This window comes from Euleptes europaea, chromosome 15 (assembly GCF_029931775.1).
Source record: "Euleptes europaea isolate rEulEur1 chromosome 15, rEulEur1.hap1, whole genome shotgun sequence".
Classification (NCBI taxonomy): Eukaryota; Metazoa; Chordata; class Lepidosauria; order Squamata; family Sphaerodactylidae; genus Euleptes; species Euleptes europaea.
In genome coordinates this window covers 8,785,307-8,810,188 of record NC_079326.1, presented here as the reverse complement: position 1 = coordinate 8,810,188, position 24,882 = coordinate 8,785,307, and the positions used below count along the sequence as shown (strand labels likewise).

The 24,882-nt window shown below is 46.6% G+C and overlaps 1 protein-coding gene across 1 annotated transcript in view; it reads right to left on the bottom strand.

Moving 5' to 3' along the window:
- Positions 1 to 24,288, bottom strand: part of MRAS (muscle RAS oncogene homolog) — a 39,423-nt gene extending 15,135 nt beyond the window's left edge. Inside the window, exons 1-3 of the mRNA XM_056861105.1 lie at positions 24,083 to 24,288; positions 13,011 to 13,164; positions 2,697 to 2,796 (exon numbers count right to left, since the gene is read on the bottom strand). Coding sequence (XP_056717083.1) covers positions 2,697 to 2,796; positions 13,011 to 13,164; positions 24,083 to 24,275 — 447 coding nt within the window. The 5' untranslated portion in view covers positions 24,276 to 24,288. The remainder of the gene's footprint in view (positions 1 to 2,696; positions 2,797 to 13,010; positions 13,165 to 24,082) is intronic.
- Positions 24,289 to 24,882: the final 594 nt, after the last annotated feature.

Sequence of the window (24,882 nt, the reverse complement as noted above, 5' to 3'; positions counted from 1 at the left end):
AGATTCAAGTTGAAGGAAACATTTGCATGTGTTGAAGAGATCCCGTGTGGGTTGTGCTAAGTGTACTTCAGCAGGTCTGGAGACAGACAGAAGAGAAACCTCAGATAACTGAAATGACATTGCTGTTCACTTAAGCTTCTTTATTTAATTTTTAAAAAACAAATTATGCCTCTCCAAAGACCTGCTTGAGGCAGCCTCCAACTGAAAACAATAAAGCCAAACCATTAAAATAAGACACACCCATTAAAAACAAGCTATCGCATAAAAACAAACACTGAGCAGCCTATAAAATATAAAAAACAGGCAAGAGGTGAACCATAAAAGAGCCAAAATACAGAGTATGTAATATTAGACAGCTAAGGAGATGGGTAACATGCTCAGGGGTTTTGTCTACTATCTTCTTGGTGGTGGAAAGTGCCATCAAGTCACAGTTGACTTACGGTAACTCCTTAGGGCTGGATATGACATAAGTGTCACTTGGTCAGGCCGGGCCATACCTCACCAGCCTAGATCAGGAGCCGGGGGGTGGGGGGTCAGGGCAAGTTCTACATTTTTTTGAAGGGGGCAAAAGTATCAAATGGCGCCCCGTTATATTATGCAAATATTTTTCTTTATTTATACGGATATAATCAACGTATATATGTATATAATCAACTCTTTTAAACAATTGAATAAATTGTGTTGACCTCTATGAATTGTTAAAGAATCCTGTCAGTCGTTTTAGTACATCCCGTGGATGTTTTCAGCGGTGCTCTCCCCAGCCAGGCTCCCTTTCCTCCGAACTTCCGAAGTGATCAAATATAAGAATTCCCAGTGTTTTCTCTCTCCCCTCCCCCTTTCTCTTTCCGCCCCATTGAGGAACATGTTTGAGAAAGGTTCTTGTCTGCACTGACCAGAATACATGGGAGGGTGAAAAAAAGAGAAAGAAGAGATTTATCAAATAGAATGAATACAGATGCCTGGATTTATGCAGATGCCTAAGTAAATGGCCATGCAATCAAGGCGGGTGGGTTCCTTACCGGGCATGGGGGGGGCGGTTCCTTGATGGGCTCAGGCGAGACAGGACCAAGCCCAGGAGCTCCGCTGGCAGCGCAACTCTGCACCAAGCTGAAGAAGGGGAGAGAGCGAGCCACGTGGCAGCAGTTGCAGGTGGCGGTGGGGCTGGAGCGCGAGCCCCGCACCCCAACGCCGATCTTGGGAGCTCAGAGGCGCAGAGAGTTGCCCTGCAGCCAGCCTCGCTTTTGCGCTCCTCGCCTCCCCATGCCCAGGTCAAGTGCTTTGGCCAGCCTCTTCCCAATGAGTCCGGGGGAGGGGTGGCTGACTTGGCTGGCTCGCAGGCCAGATAACAGCTCTCAAGGCAAAAGAAATTCAGAGGTGGTTTGCCTTTGCCTGCCTCTGTGTCACAACCCTGGACTTCCTGGGCCTCCCATCCAAATACTAATCAGAGCTGTCTCTGCTTAGCTTCTGGTATCTTATGAGATCATATATGGCAGAAAAAGACAAAAGATACTCTAGGAATCTACACAGTTCATAGTTATATATTCTTTTACAGTCCCTCCCCAGTTATGTTATATTTAAGCAAAAAGCCCAAACTTCTTAAGCCTTTTTTTCTGAGAAGGTGATTGTGTTCCTTGATCATTTAAGTTGCCATTGTAGGCAACCTTCAATGGATCTACTATATACTGTTTTTGAGATGGGTAACTAGAATAACACATAGCATTCTTAAAGAAGACATGCACTGTTTAAGAAGACACATGCTGTTTTAATATTGGTATTAGAACTCATTCACTATCTTTTCACTATCTTTTAAGTACCTTAAAATATAGCCCTTCTCTTTGATAGATGCTTCCCTTGTCTTCAAAGGTTTGCCAGTGCCTATCAAATCTAATCCCTTCATCTTATCCATGCACTGAAACCATGCAGCTCTGTCAAGATGTCTGATGGTCTATGTCGGTGTTGGCGAACCTATGGCACGAGTGCCGGACTTGGCACGCTGAGCCCTCTCTGTGGGCACGCACGGATAAGTTGAGCAGCCATCGCGTCTGCCTTCCCTGGACTCCCTGCCGCCCAGCTTAGGGGCTTTGAACGAACATTAATTGTTCAAAAGCATGCCAAATGCAAACTTTTACCTTTCAATAAAAAGTTGTTTGTATCATTGAAAGCTCTGTTATTGTGTTTTTCTTTTAAGGCAAGAGATGTTAATGTATGAGTTGTTTTTTCTAAACTAAAACCTCAGTATTCAGGTTAAATTGCCCTATTGGCACTTTGCGATAAATAAGTGGGTTTTGGGTTGCAGTTTGGGCACTCGGTCTCTAAAAGGTTCGCCATCACTGTATAGACAGCATTTATGATAATGCTATCTTAGTGGAACTGGGCTAGAATCTGTTACCTAAACATCTCAACTATGTTATTCCAGGTTAATGATTCTTTCCCAGCATTCTAAAGTAGATTGTCAAGATGCCTGTGACATTCACAGAATGTACCCCATGGTCAACACATACATCACAAATACAGTAAATGATAGTCTCTGACAATTATATAGAAATACCATGGACTTAACAAGAGAGTTTAGCCATACACAGACACACAAAAAGCGTTCTGCTGTTAAACTACAGGCATTTCTATTAATCATACAATGGTCAAACTGATATGGAAATAAACAAAATGAAATTGGGAAAAAAACCCCAAGGACATACATTGTGCTTTGCTGCCATTTCTTTTCCTTGCTCCCGAGTGATTTTTCGTAAATGCATTAGATCAACTTTGTTAGCCACCAAAATCATTGGAAAGGATTCTCTAGAAGAAATTAAAAAAAAAAATTTTTTTTGTTGGTTATGATGTCAATTCTAGTGCTGCCATGACTAAAAAGAGCAAAGAATCTCATACAGGGTAACAAAAATAATATATCAAGAGGCATTATTAGATCTCTCATAATGGTCCCAGCTCCAGATCCTTAAATCCAGAGATTTGGGACATGTGCAATGAACAGCTTTCTACAAACTCAGGGGAACTCCCAGGGTTGCAGAAAATTACAAAAACTTTAAAAGAAAAATCGAAGGGAGAGGGTTCATTTGAAGGTTCTCTGAATCAGAGAAGGGAGGTCTGTGCTTGCGTAGACACCAGAGCTCAAACAGAACAGACAACAAACACCATTTGGAGGGCTGTCTAGCAACCTGAAGCGGGTCAGTGCCTTTCAGTGACTATGCTCTTAGAATCGACCCCTTCCTGAGAAGAAGTACCGTATATACTCGAGTATAAGCCAACCCGGGTATAAGCCGAGGCACCAAATTTGAGGCCACAAAAGGGAATTTTTAATTGACCCGAGTATAAGCCGAGGGTCGGAAATGCTGTGCTCTAAAATGGAGGCCGCCATTTTAGAGCGCCAGGACGATCTCGCCCCTGCCCCAGGTCGCCCTCCCGCCTGGCCCCCCGGGCCCTCCAGACCCACCCCGACCCCAGCGCCATCCAAGGGGGGGAGGGGGAAGAGCCCCTGAACCCCCTACTCACCGGGAGAGGCGGCGATGCTGCGCTCTAAAATGGCGGCTGCCATTTTAGAGCGGGAGGACAAGGCCTGCGGATCAGCTGGCAAGTGGGAGGACCGGCCCGGGTGAGGTGGGGGGGAAGAAGCCGCCACCGCACAGAAGGCGCGATCGGGTGGTGTGGGGAAGAAGTGGGGTGGGGTGGGCGGTGGCCAGCGCGGAGGAGGAGGCTGAAGGAGCCGCGGCTGGGGAAGGAGCAGCAGCGGCAGCTAGAACGGAGGAGGCCGAGGCTCCGGTGGGCGGCCCCGTGAGCGGCGCGGCCTGCCCAGGTGAAGGAGGCCGAAGGAGCCGCAGCCGGGGAAGGAAAGGCGGTGGCGGCGGCCAGCGCGGAGGAGGAGGCCGAGGCTCCGGCGAGCGGCGTGGAGGCGGCCCTGCGAGAGGCGCGGCCTGCCCAGGTGGCCAGCGCTGAGGACGGTGGGCGGAGTGGAGGCGGCCCCGTGAGAGGCGCGGCCTGCCCAGGCGGGGGTGGTGAGGCCTGCCTGCGTTGTTGTTGGTGGTTGCTGCTCTCGAGCAGCAAGAAGTCGGGCGGCGGGTCGCTGCTGCCGCCGCAGGACATGCCGGGCGAGGAGAGGAGAGAAGGGGAGGAGGAGGTAAGTTTCCAGCTGAAATCCACCCCTTAGTGGTGCCTCTTCCCCGGGGTGACTCGCGTATAAGCCGAGGGGGCATTTTTCAGCCCTTTTTTGGGGTTGAAAAACTCGGCTTATACGCGAGTATATACGGTATATTATCTTATTCAGTTAGACACCTAATAAGCAGGACTCAACTGCTTCCTTACCGGAGTAAGCTTTTTATTGAATTGCTTCAAAAATATGTAAAATATGTATATGTATGTACAGTCTTAATTTGTATGCATGTAGATGGTTACAAAGTCTTAAAAATGTTACAAAGTTTAGACATTATGAGTCTTAAACATGTTCCTGTTGCAAGCAATCTTAAACAATCTCTATACCTTTATATGAGAGTTTCAAACCTTAACTAAGTAATAATATTTCAATCAGAAAATGACAGTTACAGAAATCTTGTCAAAATGGTTAGTTCAATAAGATCTGATTTAGTTAAAAGCATCTTAATTCAAAATATCTAGAATATCATAAGAATAAGTAGGCATACTTTACCCAATCATATCATCTGTAAAATTCTCCAGTCCATACTTAGGATGGGTGGACCTCTAAGGTCCTCTATTTGTTATTGGAGTCTCTGAGAATCTCTAGTATATGAAATGGCTAGAGAAATCTCTGAGCATTCTCAGTGCATGTTAGGATTGAATTAATGAGCCTATAGTGAATACTCTAAGCCCATGTGAGGACTGAGTCTATGAGTTCCTTCATTTGATTGAGAGGCCTCTGATCTATCCAAAGATCAGAGAGATCTGTATGTGAACCCCTAGTTCATGCAAGAACTAGAAAGCTCCATGAACCTTTAATCCATGCAAAGATTAAAGAGTTCTGTGTGACGCCTTAGTCTAAGGGAAGTCTAAGAACTTCCATGTCTATAAGGACTGAAATGTCCATGTAAGGGCTAGATAGGTCTTAGTGAAAACTCCTTAATCCTTACTAGGCTTAAGGAGATCTCAGTGCCTCCATACAAAGGATGGAGAGATCTATAAGAAGGGAGATAGGGAGCTCTTAGAACTTCCATGTCTACACAAAGACTTGGAAAGATCTAAGCTCCTCCAGTCCATGAGGACTGGAAAGCTCTAAGAGCCTCAATCCATGCAAGGATCAAAGTCTGAGATCTTACATCCCACTAAGGGATGGAGAGATCAATTTAGGCCTGTTAGGAACTCTAACTCTATTGCTGTTGTGCCCCCTCTTTTATATCATTTCAAGATCTCTCTGCCCTTGGCAGGATTTAATTTTACGGCATTATCTTATCTGATCTTGAGAAATATACTCTGAGTCTGCGCACAACTGCTGTATGTGTCCTGTGGCAGCAGTTTTTCTGGATGTTACCATATAAGGAGTTCCTTTTTCCAGTAGGTCACCTGCTGATCATGACCATATATACTAAACAGTCAGTTTGTGTCTATAATGTTTCTATAATGATTGATTTTACAAGCATTCTCATCTCCTGAAGAACACGGTCAAAATGAATATATTCTTGACTTTCTAAGACCACTCTTTCATATTAAAACCTTAAAACTCAATATGACATCACATTACATCAGTTAGCAAAAATACCACCGGGTCAAAATGCTACCAGATAAAAAATCCCCAGAGTACAATGAGAAAGGCCAAAGGAAAATATATTCCTGAAAGTGTAATCCTCCAAGGACAAAGATAAATGAGAGTGCAGTAATAATTCTGGCACATAAGTCCTTGGCAAAAGAATGCCTAGGCTTGTATACTTTTAAATGAAAGACAAGCCTCTAAATGGCTGCACTATGAACTTTAAATAGGAAAATTCTACAAACTCTTCTGCTCCATATGTTCCCATAAGCTTCTATATGATCCATAGATACAGGACTGTAACACCTCTAAAAGCAAATTATAAAAGACTTATTGCTTGATGGTGGTGAAGGGAGGGGAGCCAGCTGGAGCGCCAGGGTGGCAGCCAGCCTGGGTGGCGTCTCCTGCCCTCCCTTGCACACAGCAGAGGCAGCAGGAGTGGCGAGGGAGGAAAGTGCGCCCAAGGCTGGTCCTTTAAATGGCTGCTTTTGGCATGTCAGCGGCTGGAGGGTGGGAGGGGATATGAGGAGAAGGGATAGCAGGAACTGCCACTGCCCCCCCACCCCAGCCACGTGAGTCAGGCAGGCATTGGCACTGCAAGTGGGAATAGGAGGGGTGGAACTGAAGTTGTTGCCCTCCCCCTATAAGCCGGGCAGGCAGAGGCACTGCAGGTGGGTGGGCCTAGAGAGTAGGTGGCCCAGCAAAGAACGGGGGGGATGCCCCCCCCACCGTAACTACTGGAGGTTCCTCCAGTTGTTTATATGATTTGTAAATGATATTTTTTTCATGCGCTTAGCTGAGATGCTACTTAGGATCTGTACTAGATCTGGCATTAAGTTTATTCATAAATTTCATAAGATTTATTCATAAATGATCTGGAGGAAAGTGCTGCCCATCTTCGCCTGGCGCCTCTGGAATCTGACCAGGAACCTGACCAATGGGGCCAGCCCAGGAAGTGGCAGCACCCCCCCCCCCTGGGGGAGGGTCCTCTCAGGCAGGAAACTGCCTCATAAGCGGCACTTCGAGGCTGGCGCTCTCTTGACAGGTAAGCCTTGCATGGGCTGGCATGCTGCCAGTCTGCACCGGGCGGGCGGGGGGGGGGGATTGGCTCCTCCAACTTGCAACCTCTTGGGGGACTCTGCCTGGGCCACCCCTGAAAACCGAGGGTCAGCTGCCTCTCGGGTGGGAGTCTCCCTGGCGGACTCCGGCTGTGGGCGGCCGAGCTCTCCTACCTACCGGGAGCCTGCCCCCCTCCACCCTCTCCACTGGAGCTGCAGAAGCACACACCTGCCTTCGCTCTAGCGAGTACCTCTGCCAACCCCCCCAGCGAGACCGCCTCTGATCCCTCGCTTTTTTCCAGATGCCGAGGCCACCCTGGCCAAAACAGGGGCTTGCTGCCGCCTCTCTGCCCGTCCCTCACAGCAGCCACCCTTGGGGCAACTCACGCTGCGGCCGCCGTCAGCCCTCTGTAGCCTCCACAGGCAACCTGAGGACAACCCAGCTGCTTTTTGCCAACCAGCCATGGCCCGGGACCACCACCATGCTGCACCCTGCAGACCCCTCGCTGGCCCACATGCCACCTAGGGGTCTGTCACCCATCCCCCTTTTTCTTGTTTCAGGTTTCTCCATGGGCTGCGTTCACCCCCCCCCCCCACACACACACTGTCAAATCGAAAGAAGCCTTTCGGTGAGGGACTGCTCCCGCTGCCTCCATCCTCCATGGCGACTCGCTGCCCTCCCCAAACACACAACCAACACGGGCAGCAACCTCCACGCTCAGCCCTCCCAGCCCACCCATACCCTTTCACCTCCCCCCCACCATGGATTTTTCTAATAAAGCTGTTCTTGTAACACAGGGCACCTGCTTCTTGCTTAGGGAAGGCGACAGGAGGGTCTTGTGGAGCCGCTACAGCCGGCCTGCCCGAAAAAGGGCTCAACGCCAACCCTCTTGGGGGCGACCTGCTTCCCCTCTGGACTCAGGCAGCATCTCTTGGGGGGGGACGGGGGAAGCTCTGTGTATGTGGTGGTTCCAGTAGAGGTGTGGGTCCTCATGGGGGGGGGCAAAAGGCCAATGTGGGTGCAGTCAACTGCGCCAATGATGTTGGGGAAGCTGGCAACGTCCTGGAAGCCCGCTCGGATGGGGGTGAGTTGCACCTCCTCAGTGGGCAACGACGTGGCGGAGAATGTTGGCCACCATGGCGTCCAGGAAGGCGTGGCGGCAGCAGCATGCCGAGAAGGGAGAGACCTCAAGGACGTTGGTAATGACCCCCTGGAAGCTGCCGCTGGCCAGAAATCACAGGGACAGCAGCACTTTCTGCAGGACAGGGATGGGCCGTGGTCCAGGCAGCATCCCTTGGAGAGCGGGGCCCACCTCTTCGCGAAGCATCTGGATAGTGGCCCTGTCCAGGTGGAAACGGTCGAGGTAGTTTGTGTCAGAGAGGAAGAGGGTTCTGATATGCTCTCTGAACCTGCGGGCTCGTCAATGGCGCTGGCGCCAAAGAGCGACCCAGACATACAGAGCCGGCAGCAAGTGGATGACTCTCACGTGGGCTAGAATTGGGGCTGGGTAGATGAGACACAGGTGGGAGTGGCACTGGCCGGCAGCAGCATCCTGCCTGGTCACCATTGTGAGGCTCCCTGGGGCCTGGCCTTGCTTGTGTGTCGACAAGGTGCCCTGGAATGCTTTCCCAGACAATGGAGTTGGGCCTCCGCCATCTCCCCCGCACTCCACAACTGTGAGGTGCCAAGGTCACCCCGCCTGCTGAACAGCCTTTATCTTCCACGCTCCCAGGCGCACGGCGGGGAGTAGGGAGGCTAGCTGGTCTCCCTCCCGCCAGTCCAACTGGACAGACATGAGAAGGTGCTTCTGTTTGGAATAGTGGCGGATAGTGTGTTGGTCGCCATCCCCACAGATAGGTGCACCACCATGAGTTCTGGGAGGATGCAGCCCAAAGGGTGTCTGCCCTGGGCCACGTGACCAGGGTGGGAGCCTCGTGTTTGAAATGCTGGAACAACTCCTATGGCTGGGCCAAGAAACGCAGGGGTTGCCCTTCTAGGAGGCCCTGGCCAAAGGACTGAAAGGCCTCGAGACCATCTTGCACCCTCTAGCCGCAGCAGAGGAAGAGAGAGGGGATGAAGTTCTGCATGGTGACTATCTGGGGTAGGGGAAGCTCCGGAGCCCCCCCTCCCTCTGAATGCCTGCCCTCTGCCTTGCAGCTTGCAACTTCCATCAAGAAACCCCCGACACGCCACCTTTGCCTGGAAGCCTGCCCAGCACCAACTCGCAGGGCAGCTGGGCCACCCCGGGTCCGAGCACTCAAGACGGGCCGCCTAGTGGCCAGGATCCCAGTGCTGGATGCTCACATGACCCCCCCCCGATGATTGGGACCCCTGAGTGCGGCCCTCTCCAGATCCAGGCCTCCTGATGTCCAGGAGGTGACGACCTTGGACATCAGCCGTCTGTGCGAGACAAGCTGGGGTGGGATGGAGAGCGCAGGTGTGGGCCGAGAGCCGGCAGGGGAAGACGGGAGACAGCCGGTGGAACGTCCTGGAAGTGATGGGCTGCAGGTCCACCTCCCTTGCCCGTGACCACTGCTGGTCATCCTGCGACGGCACCAGCAGCCCCCTCAGGAGTGCCAAGATGACTCTGGTAATGCGATTCAGGAGTCCATGGAGATTCCGAGGTGTAGCGGCCCACCTGACGACCAGCTGCCCGAGACCTCAGGAACCTTGTCAGGAGGGGAGCAGGTTGGCAGCCGTCACCCCTGGCTGGCGGACCTCCATGAGCCTCTAGATGACCCGCCCAGGGCAGCCGCCAACCCCGGGGCCAAGGAGGTGGCATAGGGCCCGGCCGGCCCAACCCATCCCCCTACCTTCTCCTCAATGTGGACAGCCATTGAGAGGGATCATCTGGAGGCCAGGTGGGAGTGGCGAGAGATGAGCGACAAGAGACTGGGCTGATCGGTGGATGGAGACCTTGGCTGGTGATGTAAACTTCTCCAGGGGCCACCTGTTGATGATGCTGGAGCTGACCTGCACCATCGTGAAGCGGCAGATGGGATTACTAGGGGCCTTAGAAAACCTAGCCTGAGCCATGCCCCCCCCCCGCCTCCTCGACACCCCTGGTCCCCCTGGGCCGTGACCACCCGCAGCCGTGGCCGTCCCTCGCTACGGTGAGGGTGACAATAGAACCCCCCCTTCTTGCAGCCGGAGGGCTGTTGCTGCTGGCCCCCACCCCACCCTGGAGGTTGTGTCAAGGGAGAGGGTGATGGTTGGATGCAACTTGGGGGGTGGCGGGGACCCGTGGAGTTGCCCCTTTGCAACACTTTTCTGAGCCCATGGACCCTTATTCTTGACACTCTCCTGGCCCCTTTGGGAGATCTCCTGCCCTTTCTTCTCCTGCCCTGCCCTCCCTCACAGCCCCTGCCCTTCCCCTTGCACTCCTCCCACTGAGGGACCTGTCCCTCCCATCCCTAATCCATGCCCCCCCCCGAAACAATGTTCCTCCCCCGGAAGTAGCTCTGCTGAATCTTGACAGCCCTGGCTGGGCGTGGGCTGCGCAGTGGCGGTCCTGCGCCGTCGCCGTCCCGCTCCTCACCCTCTCCCTTCTCTTTTTGTTTTTCTATTTTCCTTGGCCATGCAGGCTGCCACGAAGCCCCTTAGGAGGCCTCCCAGCAGCGGCCTCAGGAATGTGCTGTTAAAAAAGGATGCTACATTCATGCCCCCATGTCGAATTTCTGGAAGCATCGAGCTGGCTGCTATTAGAGAGCAGATGTTGGAGTAGATGGATCACGATCCAGTTGGGCATTTATTATGTTTAGGCATGAACATTGTTAGTAATAAAAAACAACATTAACATTGTCAATCATATAACATATAAACAGCATTTCCTTCCAGTTTGTTCGCAAACTTAGAACATATCTACCATTTCAGGGTGAAGTTTCTTTCTTTCCAAATCAGGACTGAAGCTGACCACACACAGTTCAAATCAATGGATTTAAATATAGAACTTCTAAAACACTAACAGGATTTCAACTGGTTCATTTTATAACAGAACCATAGTTGTGAATAATTTACATTTTGGTCAGTATATCAATCTATGTACCAATAGTGAAGTCGGCCAAATGTGAGGATACTTAAATCCAGTGACTGGAGCAGTGAACAAGCAAGGCAGATCTTTCTACAAACCTAAAAAGGGCCCCAGGTTTGCAGAAAAGGGACCCAGGTTTGTAGAAAAATGTGAAATCTAAAAAATAAGCCCCACAAAATGATAAAAGGAGCACTTGTAGCTTTAAGCAACGGTTCCCTCAGTGGCTGTTGCTAGGCAACCAGATTCCAGGCTTGGTTCTGTCAGTAAAAGGCAGGGGGAGGGGCAGGGCCCTTTCCAGACCTATTTTGGCCTTTGACGGAGGACTCGTTGGGATCAGGCCTGTCTAGGGTTGCCAGCTCCAGGTTGGGAAATTCCTGGAGATATTGTGGTGGATACGGGGTTTAGGGAGGGGAGAGGCCTCAGCTGGATATAATGCCATAGCGTCCACCCTCCAAAGCAGCCATTTTCCCCAGAGGGACAGATCTCTGTTGTCTGTTGTTCAGCTGTAATTCTGGGAGATCTATAGGTACCAATTTTAAGCTGAAGTACTGCAATCAAAAGCTCTGCTCACGACCTGAGTTCGATCCCAACGGAAGTCGGTTTCAGGTCGCCGGCTCAAGGTTGACTCAGCCTTCCATCCTTCCGAGGTCGGTCAAATGAGTACCCGGCTTGCTGGGGGTAAAGGGAAGATGACTGGGGAACGCACTGGCAAACCACCCCGTAAAACAAAGTCTGCCTAGTAAACGTCGGGATGTGACGTCACCCCATGGGTCAGGAATGACCCGGTGCTTGCACAGGGGACCTTTACCTTTACCTCTGGGTGACTTGGTACCACCAGACTTGCATGACTCAGCTAGGCCTGGCTGCTTGCTACTGTTCAACAGCAGCCACCGTATAAAAGCCAGTGTGGAGTAGCGGTTAGAGATTCAGAGTAGGGTCTGGGAGACCCAGGTCAGAATTCCTATCTTGCTGTGGAAGCTCACTGGGCGATTTTGGACCAGTCACATACTTTCAGCCTCTCCTACCTCACAGGACTATTGTGCGAATAAAAAGGAGAGGAGAATAATGTAAACTGCTTTGGACCCCACTGTGAAGAAAGGTGGAGTAGAAATGAAGCAAATAAATAATAAATGTAGCTGAAGATGGGAGGTAGAAAAAAAGGTAGGTTCATGAATAGCATAATGGTGAGAAGGAAGTAGGGAAAAGGGAGAGAATATGGGTGGTGCCAGGGGAAGGGAAAGAGGAAATAGTGTGGGCAAGGGGATAGAGGGAAAAGTGAGGTGCCTCCCACAAGTCCTTGAGGGTTCCCTACCATGCAACTGGGCCACAACTGGGCCACAGTTTTCCTAGGTAGAGGCTGCTGGGGGGGGGGAGGAGGGAAAGCTTAAGACAGAGGGGCAGATAAAGGTAGTTTGGAAGGTGGACTCTATGGCACTATGCCCTGCTGAGGTCACTTCCCTGCCCAAATCTTCCCTCTCAAAACTCCACCCCCAAATCTCCAGGAATTTCCCAACCTAGAGCTGGCAACCCTAAGGAGAGAAGGAAGCTGGATAAGGGGAGAGACTATGGGGGCTTTCAGGAAAGAGAAAAGGAAATAGTGGGGGAGGTGGAAATGTGTTATCTCCCACAAGTCCTTTTGGGTGTCTGCTTGTAACAAACTATTATAAGTGATTTCCCTTGTAAATGAGTTGGATACTACCAGTTTTTCTGCTTAATCTTGCTTGATTCTCTTTCTCACTGTAGTCATCTCTGCACATGGCTTTGACCCACAAGAATATGATAATTCCTGGCATACTTTTTGGGGGTCAAAAGTAACTTTTTCTTCCTTGTTCATTCAACAGGAAAGCCGGTAGGAACCACTCTCTCTGCAACAACGTTTATCAAATTGTATAGCATCTCATACCTATGAAACTTAAGGGTGTTTCTTCAGTATTTTCAAAAGGTCAACTATACTGAGGTTTTGCTCCTATACAAATGTATTACAGTTTAACAAATGAGTAGATTAAAAGCCAAATGGTAATTAACAGCAATTAAACAAAAAAAATCTTTATTGAAAATATATGAAAATGACTGCATGTCACAAAAAGATGCACATTAATGATATCTCCCCCAAGCAAAGATACAAGCAAAGTATCTCATGATGGAACCCCAAGGCAAGACCTCGCCACCAATATTCACTTGAGTTGAAAGCACTCCTGCCTCTAGGGCACCTACCTGTCTTTGACTCTGAGGATAAGTTGATGAAACCTGTCCACATGCTCAAAGCTGGCTTTATCTGTGACGGAATAGACTATAAGAAACCCATCTCCTGTCCTCATGTACTGCTCCCTCATTGCGCTGAATTCTTCCTGGCCTGCAGTGTCCAGGACTAGCAATGGCAAGGAGAAAGTAAAACAAAAATACTGAGTCATTCCACCTGGCACATCATCTTTATGCCATACCAGCTCCTTCACCCATTTACTTGAAAGTACTCATTTAATCTAACATATCATCAGCTGTATAAAGAGTGGTTAATATTATGACGAACAGGTTAGGGTAATTAATTGAACCAGACTAAAATTGGCTTGAGCCTTAGGACTTTACTCAAACATGATACCGTCTTATGAAATGAAATGAAATAATTTTTATTACGGCATGATACCATCTTATTTCCTTTTACTTTAATGATGTACATTCAACCAAGATCTTCAACCCATCATTTAAGTGTTCCCCTAAGCACTGCCTGGCAGAACTCTAGAATGCACATGAACATTAGAGAGAGAGATGGGGCTGGCAGCAGGGGATAAGAAACAGCAGCCATAGAAAACTGGGAGACTTAAGAGTCTGATTCTAGGCAAGTGTTTGAAGACGATGTGCAAGGCACTGCTCTTGTCATATAAAGAAATTATCTTCCATGGTTTTTCACTGGCAAACTTAGAAAGCATTACCTCTTCCAAATATGTTATCCGACAGCCATGAGAGAAAACAAAAGGTCAGAGAGCAAAAGTTCTTCTAATTACTTTTCTTTATACCAAGCCTTTATACCATACTATACCAGCAAGGCATATGGAAGTGAATTTAAACTTCCTGGGAAGACATGGGGTACAGTATTCTTATGGGGTGATGCCATCTCTGTGGGAACTGATGTATATGGAAATCAAACGCCCGAGGGAGAAGGCATCAAGCTTAGCCTTGTTGCTGACATGTAAGCTTTGTACATCCAGGGAGAGTATAATACGGCAGCATTTTCAAATGAATGATCTACCACAGTGGTCTTCAACCTATGGCATGTGGAGTTCCACCTGCTGGATCATGAGCCTCAACAGAGCTGCCATATCTCCTGCTTCCGTTACACACACGAGAGAAGCCTAGGATGGCAAGACAAGATCACTAAGCAGTACAGAGGACTCCTCGATGGCTCTGACCTTTGCCTTGTTCCTTATTATGGTATGCCTCCAGGTACTCAGCTTCTGTTCCCTACTCCTGGCTTTCTTGGTCTGCTGCCCATAGGTCTGATCTTGGCAGCAGTATGGCTGTAATTATGGTCCAGTGGCCCCATACTGCAACTTGGGGATTAACAGTGAGCCCCAGGTCTGGAAAGAACAAAGACAACAGATCTAACATCTGTATTCTCAGATGGTGCACAGGTATGAAGGAACTTACTACATGTCTCCTGAATGTTCAGACTGGTTCTGATTTACATAAGGGTTCATCTAGGCTTACTTTTGGAACTTGCTTTCAGAGTGAATTAATGAAGGTAAGAAAAGCATGAGCAAAGTGCCATTTTCTTACCACTAGCTTGCCACAGCTTATTTCTACATAGAAAGCACCAGAGAACAGTGATTCTGTATTCCCATCTCTCCTTTTGGAAATGAATCGCTGCTCTACATATTTATACCATTTATATGCTGGTTATAAGCAAATGTATTCCCATCTCTCCTTTTGGAAATGAATCTCTGCTCTACATATTTATACCATTTATATGCTGGTTATAAGCAAACGTTACACAGCAGTTCATGAGATTGTAACATATCAAACTACAATAAAATACATAAAACCAGATACATAGCAGATAAAATCAACCCATTAATGGGGGTGGAAAGTGATGAGATAGACAGGCTCCTTTAATGTGGGGGTGGGAGGTGAGGGGTGGTATTTCATAATACAGCAATCAAGGAAGAGGCCCTGTTTAAAGTGATTGTCAATCTTAGGGCTGAAACTATACATTCATGTTTAGTTTAGGTCAAGATAATTCAATATAAACATTATCATAGCATCAATGCAATATTTGCCGCAGGAATAAATGGGCAGAATTATCTTAAAAAGCAGCCAGCATAGAAAATGACAAACAAAAGGGAACGGCACGTATAACTGAAACAGGCAGCATAATAATCTCACGAGGGTCAGTAGAACAAATAAAATAGAATAAATGATAAAAGATCTTAAAACAAAACGAATGGAAGCAAGTGCCAACCAAAACAGTCAGGAAAATGTCTAGGTGTAAGCTCTAGTCCTGTGGGAAACCCATAAACAGACTTCAGCAGACAGCAAATCCACGAAAGCAGTTTTATTGGGAAGAATCGACAGGTTTCAGAAGCCATATTCAAAAGGATACTAGTAAGGGTCAAAGGCAAGGCAAGGCACATATATGGGAGAGCAAAAGGAGATAACCGGTTACCCAGGCAACCCCCCCCCCTCCAAGAGGCAGGAAGGAGCACTTGGCGATTACCACACTATGGGAATCTATGAAACACGGGGCATAGACTGGCCTTGGACAGAATAGCACAACAGCACCTGGAAGCAGCACACCAGCACTACCGCATACCATCCTCATGGCCTGCTCCTGACACTAGGTTAAAAAAAGCAAGCTTTAACCCAGTGCTAGAAGTATATCAGATTCAACACCATGGGGAAGATAGTCCAAAGTCAAGGCACTTCAGCCATTCCTTTAACCACCCACCATAGTTCTTAAGAGCTGTGAAGCAAGGGCTGAGCAAGGGCTGTGAAGATGCATAGCTGGCTGGCAGGTACATATGGGAGAAGGCTGGCCTTGAAATATCCGGATCCCAGGCCATTTACACTTTTAAAGGTAAGAACCAAAACACTCGGAACTGGGTCCTGATGAGCACCTCATGCAGTTCTCTTGAAGCTGGCAAAATGCACTCCCTGTAACCCAAGCCAGCAAGTCATAATGCTGTGTTTTGTACTAACTGAAGCTTCTGAACTGCCAATCAGAGGCAGCCTTATGTTGTAAAGTCCATTATAGCAACAGGCGGGAGGTAAGCAGCGCATGGCTAAATTGTGCTTCTCAAGGAAGAGCCAGAGCTGGCGGATCAGATGAAGCTGACGAAAGGCACAAAGGCTATCTGCAGCTCCATCTGAAGACCAGGATCTAATAGCATATCATACTACAAAAACCTGCTCTTTCAGAACATAACCCCATACAGAAATAGTGGTGTCTTCAATCTCTGTTTGGCTATATTGTCGACCACCTCAGTCTTATCTGGATTCACCTTCTATTTACTGGACCTCATCCAGTACATTACTGTCTGCAGGCACTTATTCAGAACACCCAGTGTCTCACCTGACATTGATGAAAAGGATAAGTGAAGTTGAGTGTTATCTGCATACTGATGACAACTCATTCCAAATCCCTACATGAACTCTTCCAGCAGTTTCATATAGATGTTTAAGAGCACAGGGCTGATACTGTTATTAGTTAATTGTGTTTTGTTTTAGATCAAGGGTATAGGCTTAGTGCTGTATTCTGTATGTTTATAGTGCAATCCTAAACAGTTACGTCCTTTTAAGCCCACTGAAGTAAATGGCTATAGAAGCAGTAATTCTGCTTAGGACCACACTGCAGCATAGCAGTTTTTTAATATGCTTGTTTATTGGTTTATATATATAAATTATATTGTGAGAAACTGTATTATTCAATTTTTGTTTGTTTGATCATTTCTGTCTTTGACTTATCTGAAAAAAATCTTTAGGAAACACAGTTTATCCCTGAGAGACACCATAGTTTAAATGCCACAGAGATGAACTGAGCAGCTGTTCTCAAGCGCTACCTTTTGGTATCAGTCAGCCCAACAGGAACATAACCAATAGAAAGTGGTGTCCTTGATACTCATAGCCTACCACTCCCGAAGCCCTGACCTGGATGGCCCAGGCTAGCCTGATTTCTTCAGATCTCAGAAGCTAAGCAGGGTCAGCCCTGGTTAGTATTTGGATGGGAGACCACCAAGGAATACCAAAGTTGCTGTGCAGAGGAAGGCACTGGCAAATCACCTCTGTTATCACCCCAAAAAAGGGGCCGCCATAAGTCGGCTGCGACTTGAAGGCACTTTACACACACGCACCACTCCCGAAGGACTGTACTGAAAGAGCTCCAGAGAACCACTGCCTCTGTCTCTCTCCCAGTACAGGTCATCAGGGCGACCAAGAGAGTTTCAACTCCACCACTGGGCCAGAGGTTGGGCTGATATGAATCCACATAATCAGTCTCCTCCAAGAAACTAAAAGGGGGGCTAAAACGTAAGGGCCTACAACATCCATTGTCAAGTATACCATTACTGAATTGCTTTTATTTAGCTATTATATTTTAATCCTGACCTCTGTCTAAGGAGCTCAGGATGGTATATATAGTGTTTATTTATTTAAGAATTTTTATCCTGCTTCTTCACAACTGAAAATGGCTTTCTCCTCCAGGCCTGGAAAGTAGGGGACATTAGAGAGAAAATTCTGGGGGTTCAAGTTACCCTGGGGGCACTTTGTGAAACTGGGCAAGTTGTGAGATTTCCCCCCCCCCCCATGATGTTGGGTATGGGTGATGCCCGTGACTACTGTACACCATTCTAAAAAAGACATAGACAATAATATAACTATTAATATGAAATAGATAAATATAACTTTTTAAATTACCAGAGTACTTCTCTGCATGTAGGGTTGTCTCTTTCCACCACAGCTGAACCTTAAGCCAGCCCTTGTGTATCTGGAGTGAGGGGAAGGGCTTCACTCACCACCTTCTTGGCCTCTCCTCAGCATGAAGCAAAGCAGCTGTGGTGAGACAGTGAGATGGCCAAGGCACCTGGAAGTTGCTGTGGGAAAGGGGAGTAAAGCCACACACACCCCACTGTGACAAGTTCGCTCTTTTCCTGAGTAGTTGCCATAGAAGTGGTTTTTTACTCTCTCTTCTCTACGGCCAACTTTCTCACTTCTGGGCAGCTGTTGGGATGAGAATGTGGATGTTGCAGGGAAGAGTGGGGGTTACTGGAGATGGTGGGTCCTTTACTTCAATTCCTGGGCTGAGGGTTATTTTAGGGAGACTTGCAGTTTACCCATCCTATGGCAGCAGCTGTTGCAAATTGGGAACCACCTGCAACTACAAGCCATACTGGGCAATGGCCTTGCCCACTTTCAGAGATTCCACATTGGGAAAAGTTACCTGGAGTCACAGGTGGCATGTGAAAGCCACAAGTGGCTCCTGAACAACTGAGGATCACTGCTTTAGACATTTCAACTCTGTATGGTACTTATCACAGAGATTAGGGGAATTCCTAGAGTGCCATAGACATAGCAATGTCACTTTTGGCTGCTGAATTAGAAGTGACATCACAGTGTTTGTGATGCCCTCTCCCCAGAGTCCACCCACAAAAAGCTCCTAGAGATTGCCATCAGGGAGCTGGCAACCCTATCATAGCTGAATTGGGAACTGATCTCTGAAGTCTGTAATTCCAGGAGAGCTTCTGGCCCAGGGTTGACTTAGCTTGCTGAACTGAAGAGGGTTTTTTTTGGAGGGGGGTGGCACTCGTATTTTGTACTGCAACCATATCTTATTTTAACCCAACCAAAAATATTTTTCACAAGACTAGACCTGCTAGATCAGGTGAAAAAAGGTCCATCTAAACCAGCACTGTTTTTAACGGTGACTCTTTTTGGTGACTGGCTCAAGGTCGTTCCCATCAGGAGTTAACATCACTGAAAATAAGAATATCCTAGAATATGTGATACAGAAACTAGCTGCAGCCTGCCATCTGCTACATCCATGCTGTGAAAAATACAGATAATTACTTTTCCCTCCCCATCTCCTCCTCCAGCACTGATTTTTCTTTTGCCTTCATATGAGTAAATAGTTCAAAAGCCTCCTGTAACTCTTGTCTCATTAAAACATTCCTGTCCAGAATAGCAACTATAGATTGCCTACAGATTAGTTTCTATCTGCAAAAAAATAAAGCCCTGCCTCCCTCCAATAGCATCAAATTCAGCCCACACACAGAAGCTGTAGATGTGGTGGGAAATAGGATTAAATTAAATTGCCTTAGCTGAAAAATGCTTACAATTAAAATAAAGCAAATTAGTCTAGCAAGACTAATTCTTTTACTCCAGTGATGTGTGCATATATACTGAATGTGTTACAAATGAAGTTAGTTCATTAGTGACTGGACACGCTGACCCAAGAAAGGAAATCATGAATATAGCTGTGTGCAAAGAAGCTGGTAGCAGCTGTCATGAAATGTCTTGTGGACTTGGAATAGCAATCCCGTTTATGGATGGCACTTGCTCTTTCTTGTTCTCCAGTAAAGAACCAACTTTTGTACCAGTTCTTCTCAGGGTCAAAGAGTGCTTCCTAAGTCCCCTGGTCTTCAGAGGATGTTCAGAATATGAACCTACAGCCAGTTGATTTCAGGCTTGACTTCAAGTTAGTTGCCTTTGGCAAACATTGTGAAAATGTAAACACTCTGCTTGAAGAACGGCCTCCTCCCATTCTGTCCAGTCATCAATTTAAGATTCCCTTCATAAGCCCTCTCTCCCTGCAGATATGACTTGGGAAGTGACCAGAGACAGGGCTTTTTCATTGATAGCACCTTACTTGGGGAATGTCCTTCCACCTGAGGCTCACCTGATACCTACCAGGGTGGATAAAAATCAATGATATATTTTTTTAAAAATAAAAAAAAATCAGATTTTTTTTATTTAAATCAATTGTTTTTATTTAAATCGGATTTTTTAAATTTAAATCGGATTTTTTAAATTTAAATCGGATTTTTTAAAATAAAATGCTTTGAGGAAAAATTTATCTAAAGATAGTTTTCTATTTAAGATACATTATAGTCCAAAGGCTATTCATCAGAAAATAAGGATTAGTTTTTAATTATGTGGCATAAGGCTGTATATTTATACAATATTTAAATGTTTTGGTAAATGAATTCCATTAATCCATTCACAATGTCATGCTCTTCCATAGGTTTCTGTAAGATTATTTTGGGCAGTTTTTCTAACAAGAAGATATTATCACAGATGCTTGTTTTTGCAGTTGTCAAAAGTGTGAATTTGTGTCTGCAGAGATAACAAGCCTCTTCTTCACAGCAAAAATGTTATAAAATAAACATACAGAGTTGAGGAAAAAACCTTAATCCCATTGTTCCTTTGCAAATCTACATACACAGAATCAACCTCTTACCTCTTAAGTGCTAAGTTCCAAGAGGTTCAATGAATAGATTGTTTGGTGTGGAATAGATCTTCACAAGTAGCTAAGTATGAAGAGGGAGGGGCAAGCAGTAAAAATGAAAGTGCAACCTTGTGAGCAGAATACTCCACAAGTCTTGGGATCTTTGTGTAATAATTGTGCAAGTCAGTTGCTTGCCTGTGCAACTCAGACTTGAAGCAAGTGCTGAAGGCACTTCAGGGCTGGCAACCTCTTCCCAACCCCAATGGGTTCCAACAATTGCACTAACACTTAACTGTACAGAATAGGCACTTTAATGTAGAAGCAAATCCAAAGGGGTGGTGGTGGTGGAAATAATAACTGGGCGAGTTATTATTTTTATTATTATTAATAAGTCCTTGGCGAGGCCTTGAAGTGCTGGCCAGTCAACTAATAAGAGTTCACTGGTTCCAGGCCCTTCTTCCCAGGGCTCACCTGACACTGTCCAAACATCAAAGTCTCTACCTGGAACTTCAGTCCTGCAGCAGGAATCCCTGAAGTTCTCCATTCCACTCCTTGGCTCCCCTTTTCCAGCTTTCCACCAGCCTGTTTCTCCTCCTCGTCCTGTTCTTTCTGCTAGCCTGCTCCAGCCTAGGCTCACCAACTGTATCTCTCCTCCTCCCTCCTTTCCTCTGGAAAAAGGAAGGCCAGCCGCAGAGCCAGGGCTACTAGGAGATATAGCCCCTTTGAAATTCCATTACATTTGTATGTAAAGCCTGAGGTTTATCATAATATTCTCTTCCTGGAGGAGAAAACCTATAATGGCAGCAGGCAGTAAAAGAGACCCCGTTTGGGAATATTTTAATGAAGTTCCTCTTCCACGCAATAATTTCATCATTATCTGTCTATGTATTTCTAATAGCATAACCGAATCAGTAGTTTTTGATATCTGTAAAAACTACTCTGAAAATTTATTATTCAAAAAATGAAACATTCATCTGGTTGTAAATATTAAGATTATACCAGCAAGAATGAGTCTTTTTTTAAAAATATGATTTAAATCAAGTCTTACTGACTAGTGATTTAAATCGTGATTTAACTCAATTTGATTTAAATCAAATCCACTCTGATACCTACCCTACTTTTTTTTTAGCCCCAGATCTAAACCTTACCCAGGCTTTTAACTGACAGAGTCCATTTTTTTAAGCTATGTTATGGTCTGCTTGCACCCCGAGGACTACTTTATGAGTATTACTGTATGCTCTTCAGTATTTGTTTTATGCTCTGGCTTGTTTTTAATGGCTTGTCTGTTTTCATTTAGCATTTTAATTGTGGGCTGCCCTGCATAAGTCTCTGTAAAGGCAGCATATAAAATTTGCCAGATAAATAAGTAAATATGGTGTGATGGCCGAGGACCAAGGAATTCTGGATTCCAACCCCTGTTCAACCATGAGCTTACTGGGTAGCCTGGAGCATGTCAGTCTGTCTGTCTGTCTCTCCCCCCCGACTCCAGTGTACAAAGTTGTAATTAACCTACCGTATATACTCGCGTATAGGCCGTGTTTTTCAGCCCAAAGAAAGGGCTGAAAAATCCCAACTCGGCCTATACGCGGGTCAATACGGTAGGTGGAGGGAGGGGGGAACTTACTGCTGCTGTGGCTGTGGCCGCCGCCTTCAGCGGGCCTTCCCCTGGGCCAGGAGCGGCCACAGAAGGCTCCTGCATGCCAGGGAGGGCCCGCCGCCGCCGCCACTTTCAGTGCGACTTCCCCAGGCCAGGAGCGGCCATAGAAGGCTCCTGCGCGCTGGGGGGCCCCCACGGCTGCCGCCACCACCTTCAGCGGGCCTTCCCCCGGGCCAGGAGCAGCCACAGAAGGCTCCTGCGTGCCGGGGAGGGCCCGCCGCCAGCTGATTGCCACCTCTCCCGGTAAGTAGGGGGTTCAGGGGCTCTTCCCCCTCCCCCCCTAGGGTGGCGCTGGGGTCGGGGTGGGTCTTTAGGGCCTGGGAGGCCGGGCGGGAGGGCGACCTGGGGGTTGTATAAGCTGACCCTCGGCTTATACACGGGTGCCTAATTTTTCCCCATTTTTGGGGTGAAATTAGGCACCTCGGCTTATACGCGGGTTGGCTTATACGTGAGTATATACGGTAACATGTTATGTTAAGCTTTGTGGCAAAGGATTGCATTTTTATCCTAACCTTCTTCCAAGAAAGAACAGGACACATGCATCATTCCTCCTCCTTCATTATATACTCACAATGACTCTGTGAGCTAGGTTAGGTTAGGCTGAGAGAAAGGATCTGACCCAAGGCCACCAAGTTACATGACAAGCATGGATTTGAACCTGGGTCTCCCTGGTCATATTCCAATATTCTGTCCACTAAACCACACTATGAATGTGTCAATAAATAAATGCCTACTGTCACCCGATGCCTCATTCCTCTGTTAAGCCACATGACCAGTATGAAGTGTTACTATCCTACTGTCCCCTCCCCCCATACATATACAGTGAAACCAAGCTAGGGCTGGGCTTTTGAGCCTGTAACTTGTCAGGCTAGAAAGGGGATGGAATCATAGTACAAAAGAAAGAGATGAAAACTGGAACATCAACAGGATGCTGGAGACAAATGCTATCTATCCACTGAATAGTGTAAGTAGTCTTAATTTTGAATAGCTTTTGCAGGTTTACGTCTTGCTTTTTGTGGTCTGCAGATCAGTGTTGGTAGTCGATTGTGATGTTTTGATAGGTTTGTGTGGCTGTACTTATTAACAGAAAATGCCCCCAGAGGCTAAAATTGAAAAGTGCTGATTTTTGTTGCTACACCAAACCACCCATTTACTTTTGTTCCTTTGTCACAGTATTTTATTACCAATTTTGGACCTCTAAAGTTGTGCAGTTGCAAGGAGCACTTTCTAGAATTGCTAACCAGTGGGGATTACTGGGCTTCACATTACTTGCACCCAGCACAGCTGAATCCATAAGACCAGCTGCGGATGTTACACTGACTTCAGTCTAAGACCAGAATGAGATATTCATGAGAACTGCATGGCTGCTGCCATAAGCAGCCCTGCATCTGTCTTCTCTCCACAAGTCATTTGTACTATAGCACAGAATGTAATATTACCTTGCTCTAAGTTCTCCTATCCCAACATGATGGAAATGTTTACGTTTTTTAAAAGTTTGGTGCAAGAACTTGGAGTTTGATGCACTTTGTTTTACAAAAAAAAACATTACTGGGCAGAACAGAAAAAATGAAGAAAATGTAGGAGGTAGGAGTGTTGCTACTGGTGACAGCCATGCATTTCCAGTAATATCAACCTGAGTATTTTTGTTTCTTTTTATTTTTGATACCTCTAACTTTCCCCCAATGGATTTAATATTTTCTCTGTTGCATCTTGCCTCCCCCAAGAGAGACAGTTTAGTATACCAGTGTAAAATATGACTTTACAGACAAAAAAACCCACCACTGTAAACTGGCCACAATCTCCAATCAGGCAAGTCTACTGAGTTTTCAGTGATGTAAATCCATATGTTCTGGATATAACAATGGCAACAAACCACAATAGGTAGGATCCTACCTGCTTTTTTACAGTTAGTACAAGAAAGATGAGGAGTGATTGTGCCCAATTCCACTCTTCATTGCAGTCTATGCTAGGTGGCTTTTGTCCACCCAAGTCTCAACTTCTCTAGCACAGCTTTTTATCGGGTCAAAAGGGACCCTTCCTCTCTCTCTTGAGCTAGCGGACAAGTGGCTCCAGTTGATTTCATTTTACACGTACAAAGATACACTTACTGAGATACAACGTTACAAGTAGCCAGCAAGGTCCACCCAGCGAAGGATGCCATAAGAGTAAAGCCAAATCAGACTAGAATTGGTAACTCACCATCCAAAATGGCCCACTGTCCATCTATTTCGGTGTGTTTCAGGTACGAGTCTTCAATGGTAGGATCATAGTCTGGCACAAAAATCTTCTGGAAGAACTGTATAGTGAGGGCACTCTTCCCCACACCTCCGTCCCCAACTACCACCAGTTTATATGTCGGAAGATTTTCACTTGGGACAGCGCTTGTAGCCATGACATCAACAGGTCAGACCTGGAAAAGGCAGAGAATTTATGTAAAATTATATAGACAACTGAGAGGCATCTAGGCAAATAATTCATTTGAAACAGAGGCAGGCAGGGAAGTGGCAACAAAGTGTTTGCTTTGTAACAGGACATATAATGCAACAACTTCAAGTTGTATCTTTGTAATGCTAGTTGCAACTATAAAAGTTTTTTTTTAATAATGATTTACTTTGGGGCTGATTTTGCCTTCCTTACTGAAACTGCTCCAGAGCTAGAAAAATGAGGATCATATTTAGAGCTGAGTAAATTTAAGATGAAAATAAAGTTTGTTTTTTAAAAACCGAAAGTTTCACTCATGAAGCAGGGATTTCCTACCTCCCCCTTTCTCTGGCAACTCTATGCCCCCCCATAAAGTAGGGTACACTCTAGAATAGTACAAGATACATTTAAAAATAAAAAGGCCTAGGATGTGGTGGGGGAAGGAGGCGGTAGCCAGAAGGTGGAAACTGGCAAATATAAAGGATCTGTTCTTACACAAGTAGCAATCTTCTGCTCATGCAAGAGCATCTCTGGATACAAGCCATAATAAACAAGACCACTTTCAACATACAGTCATT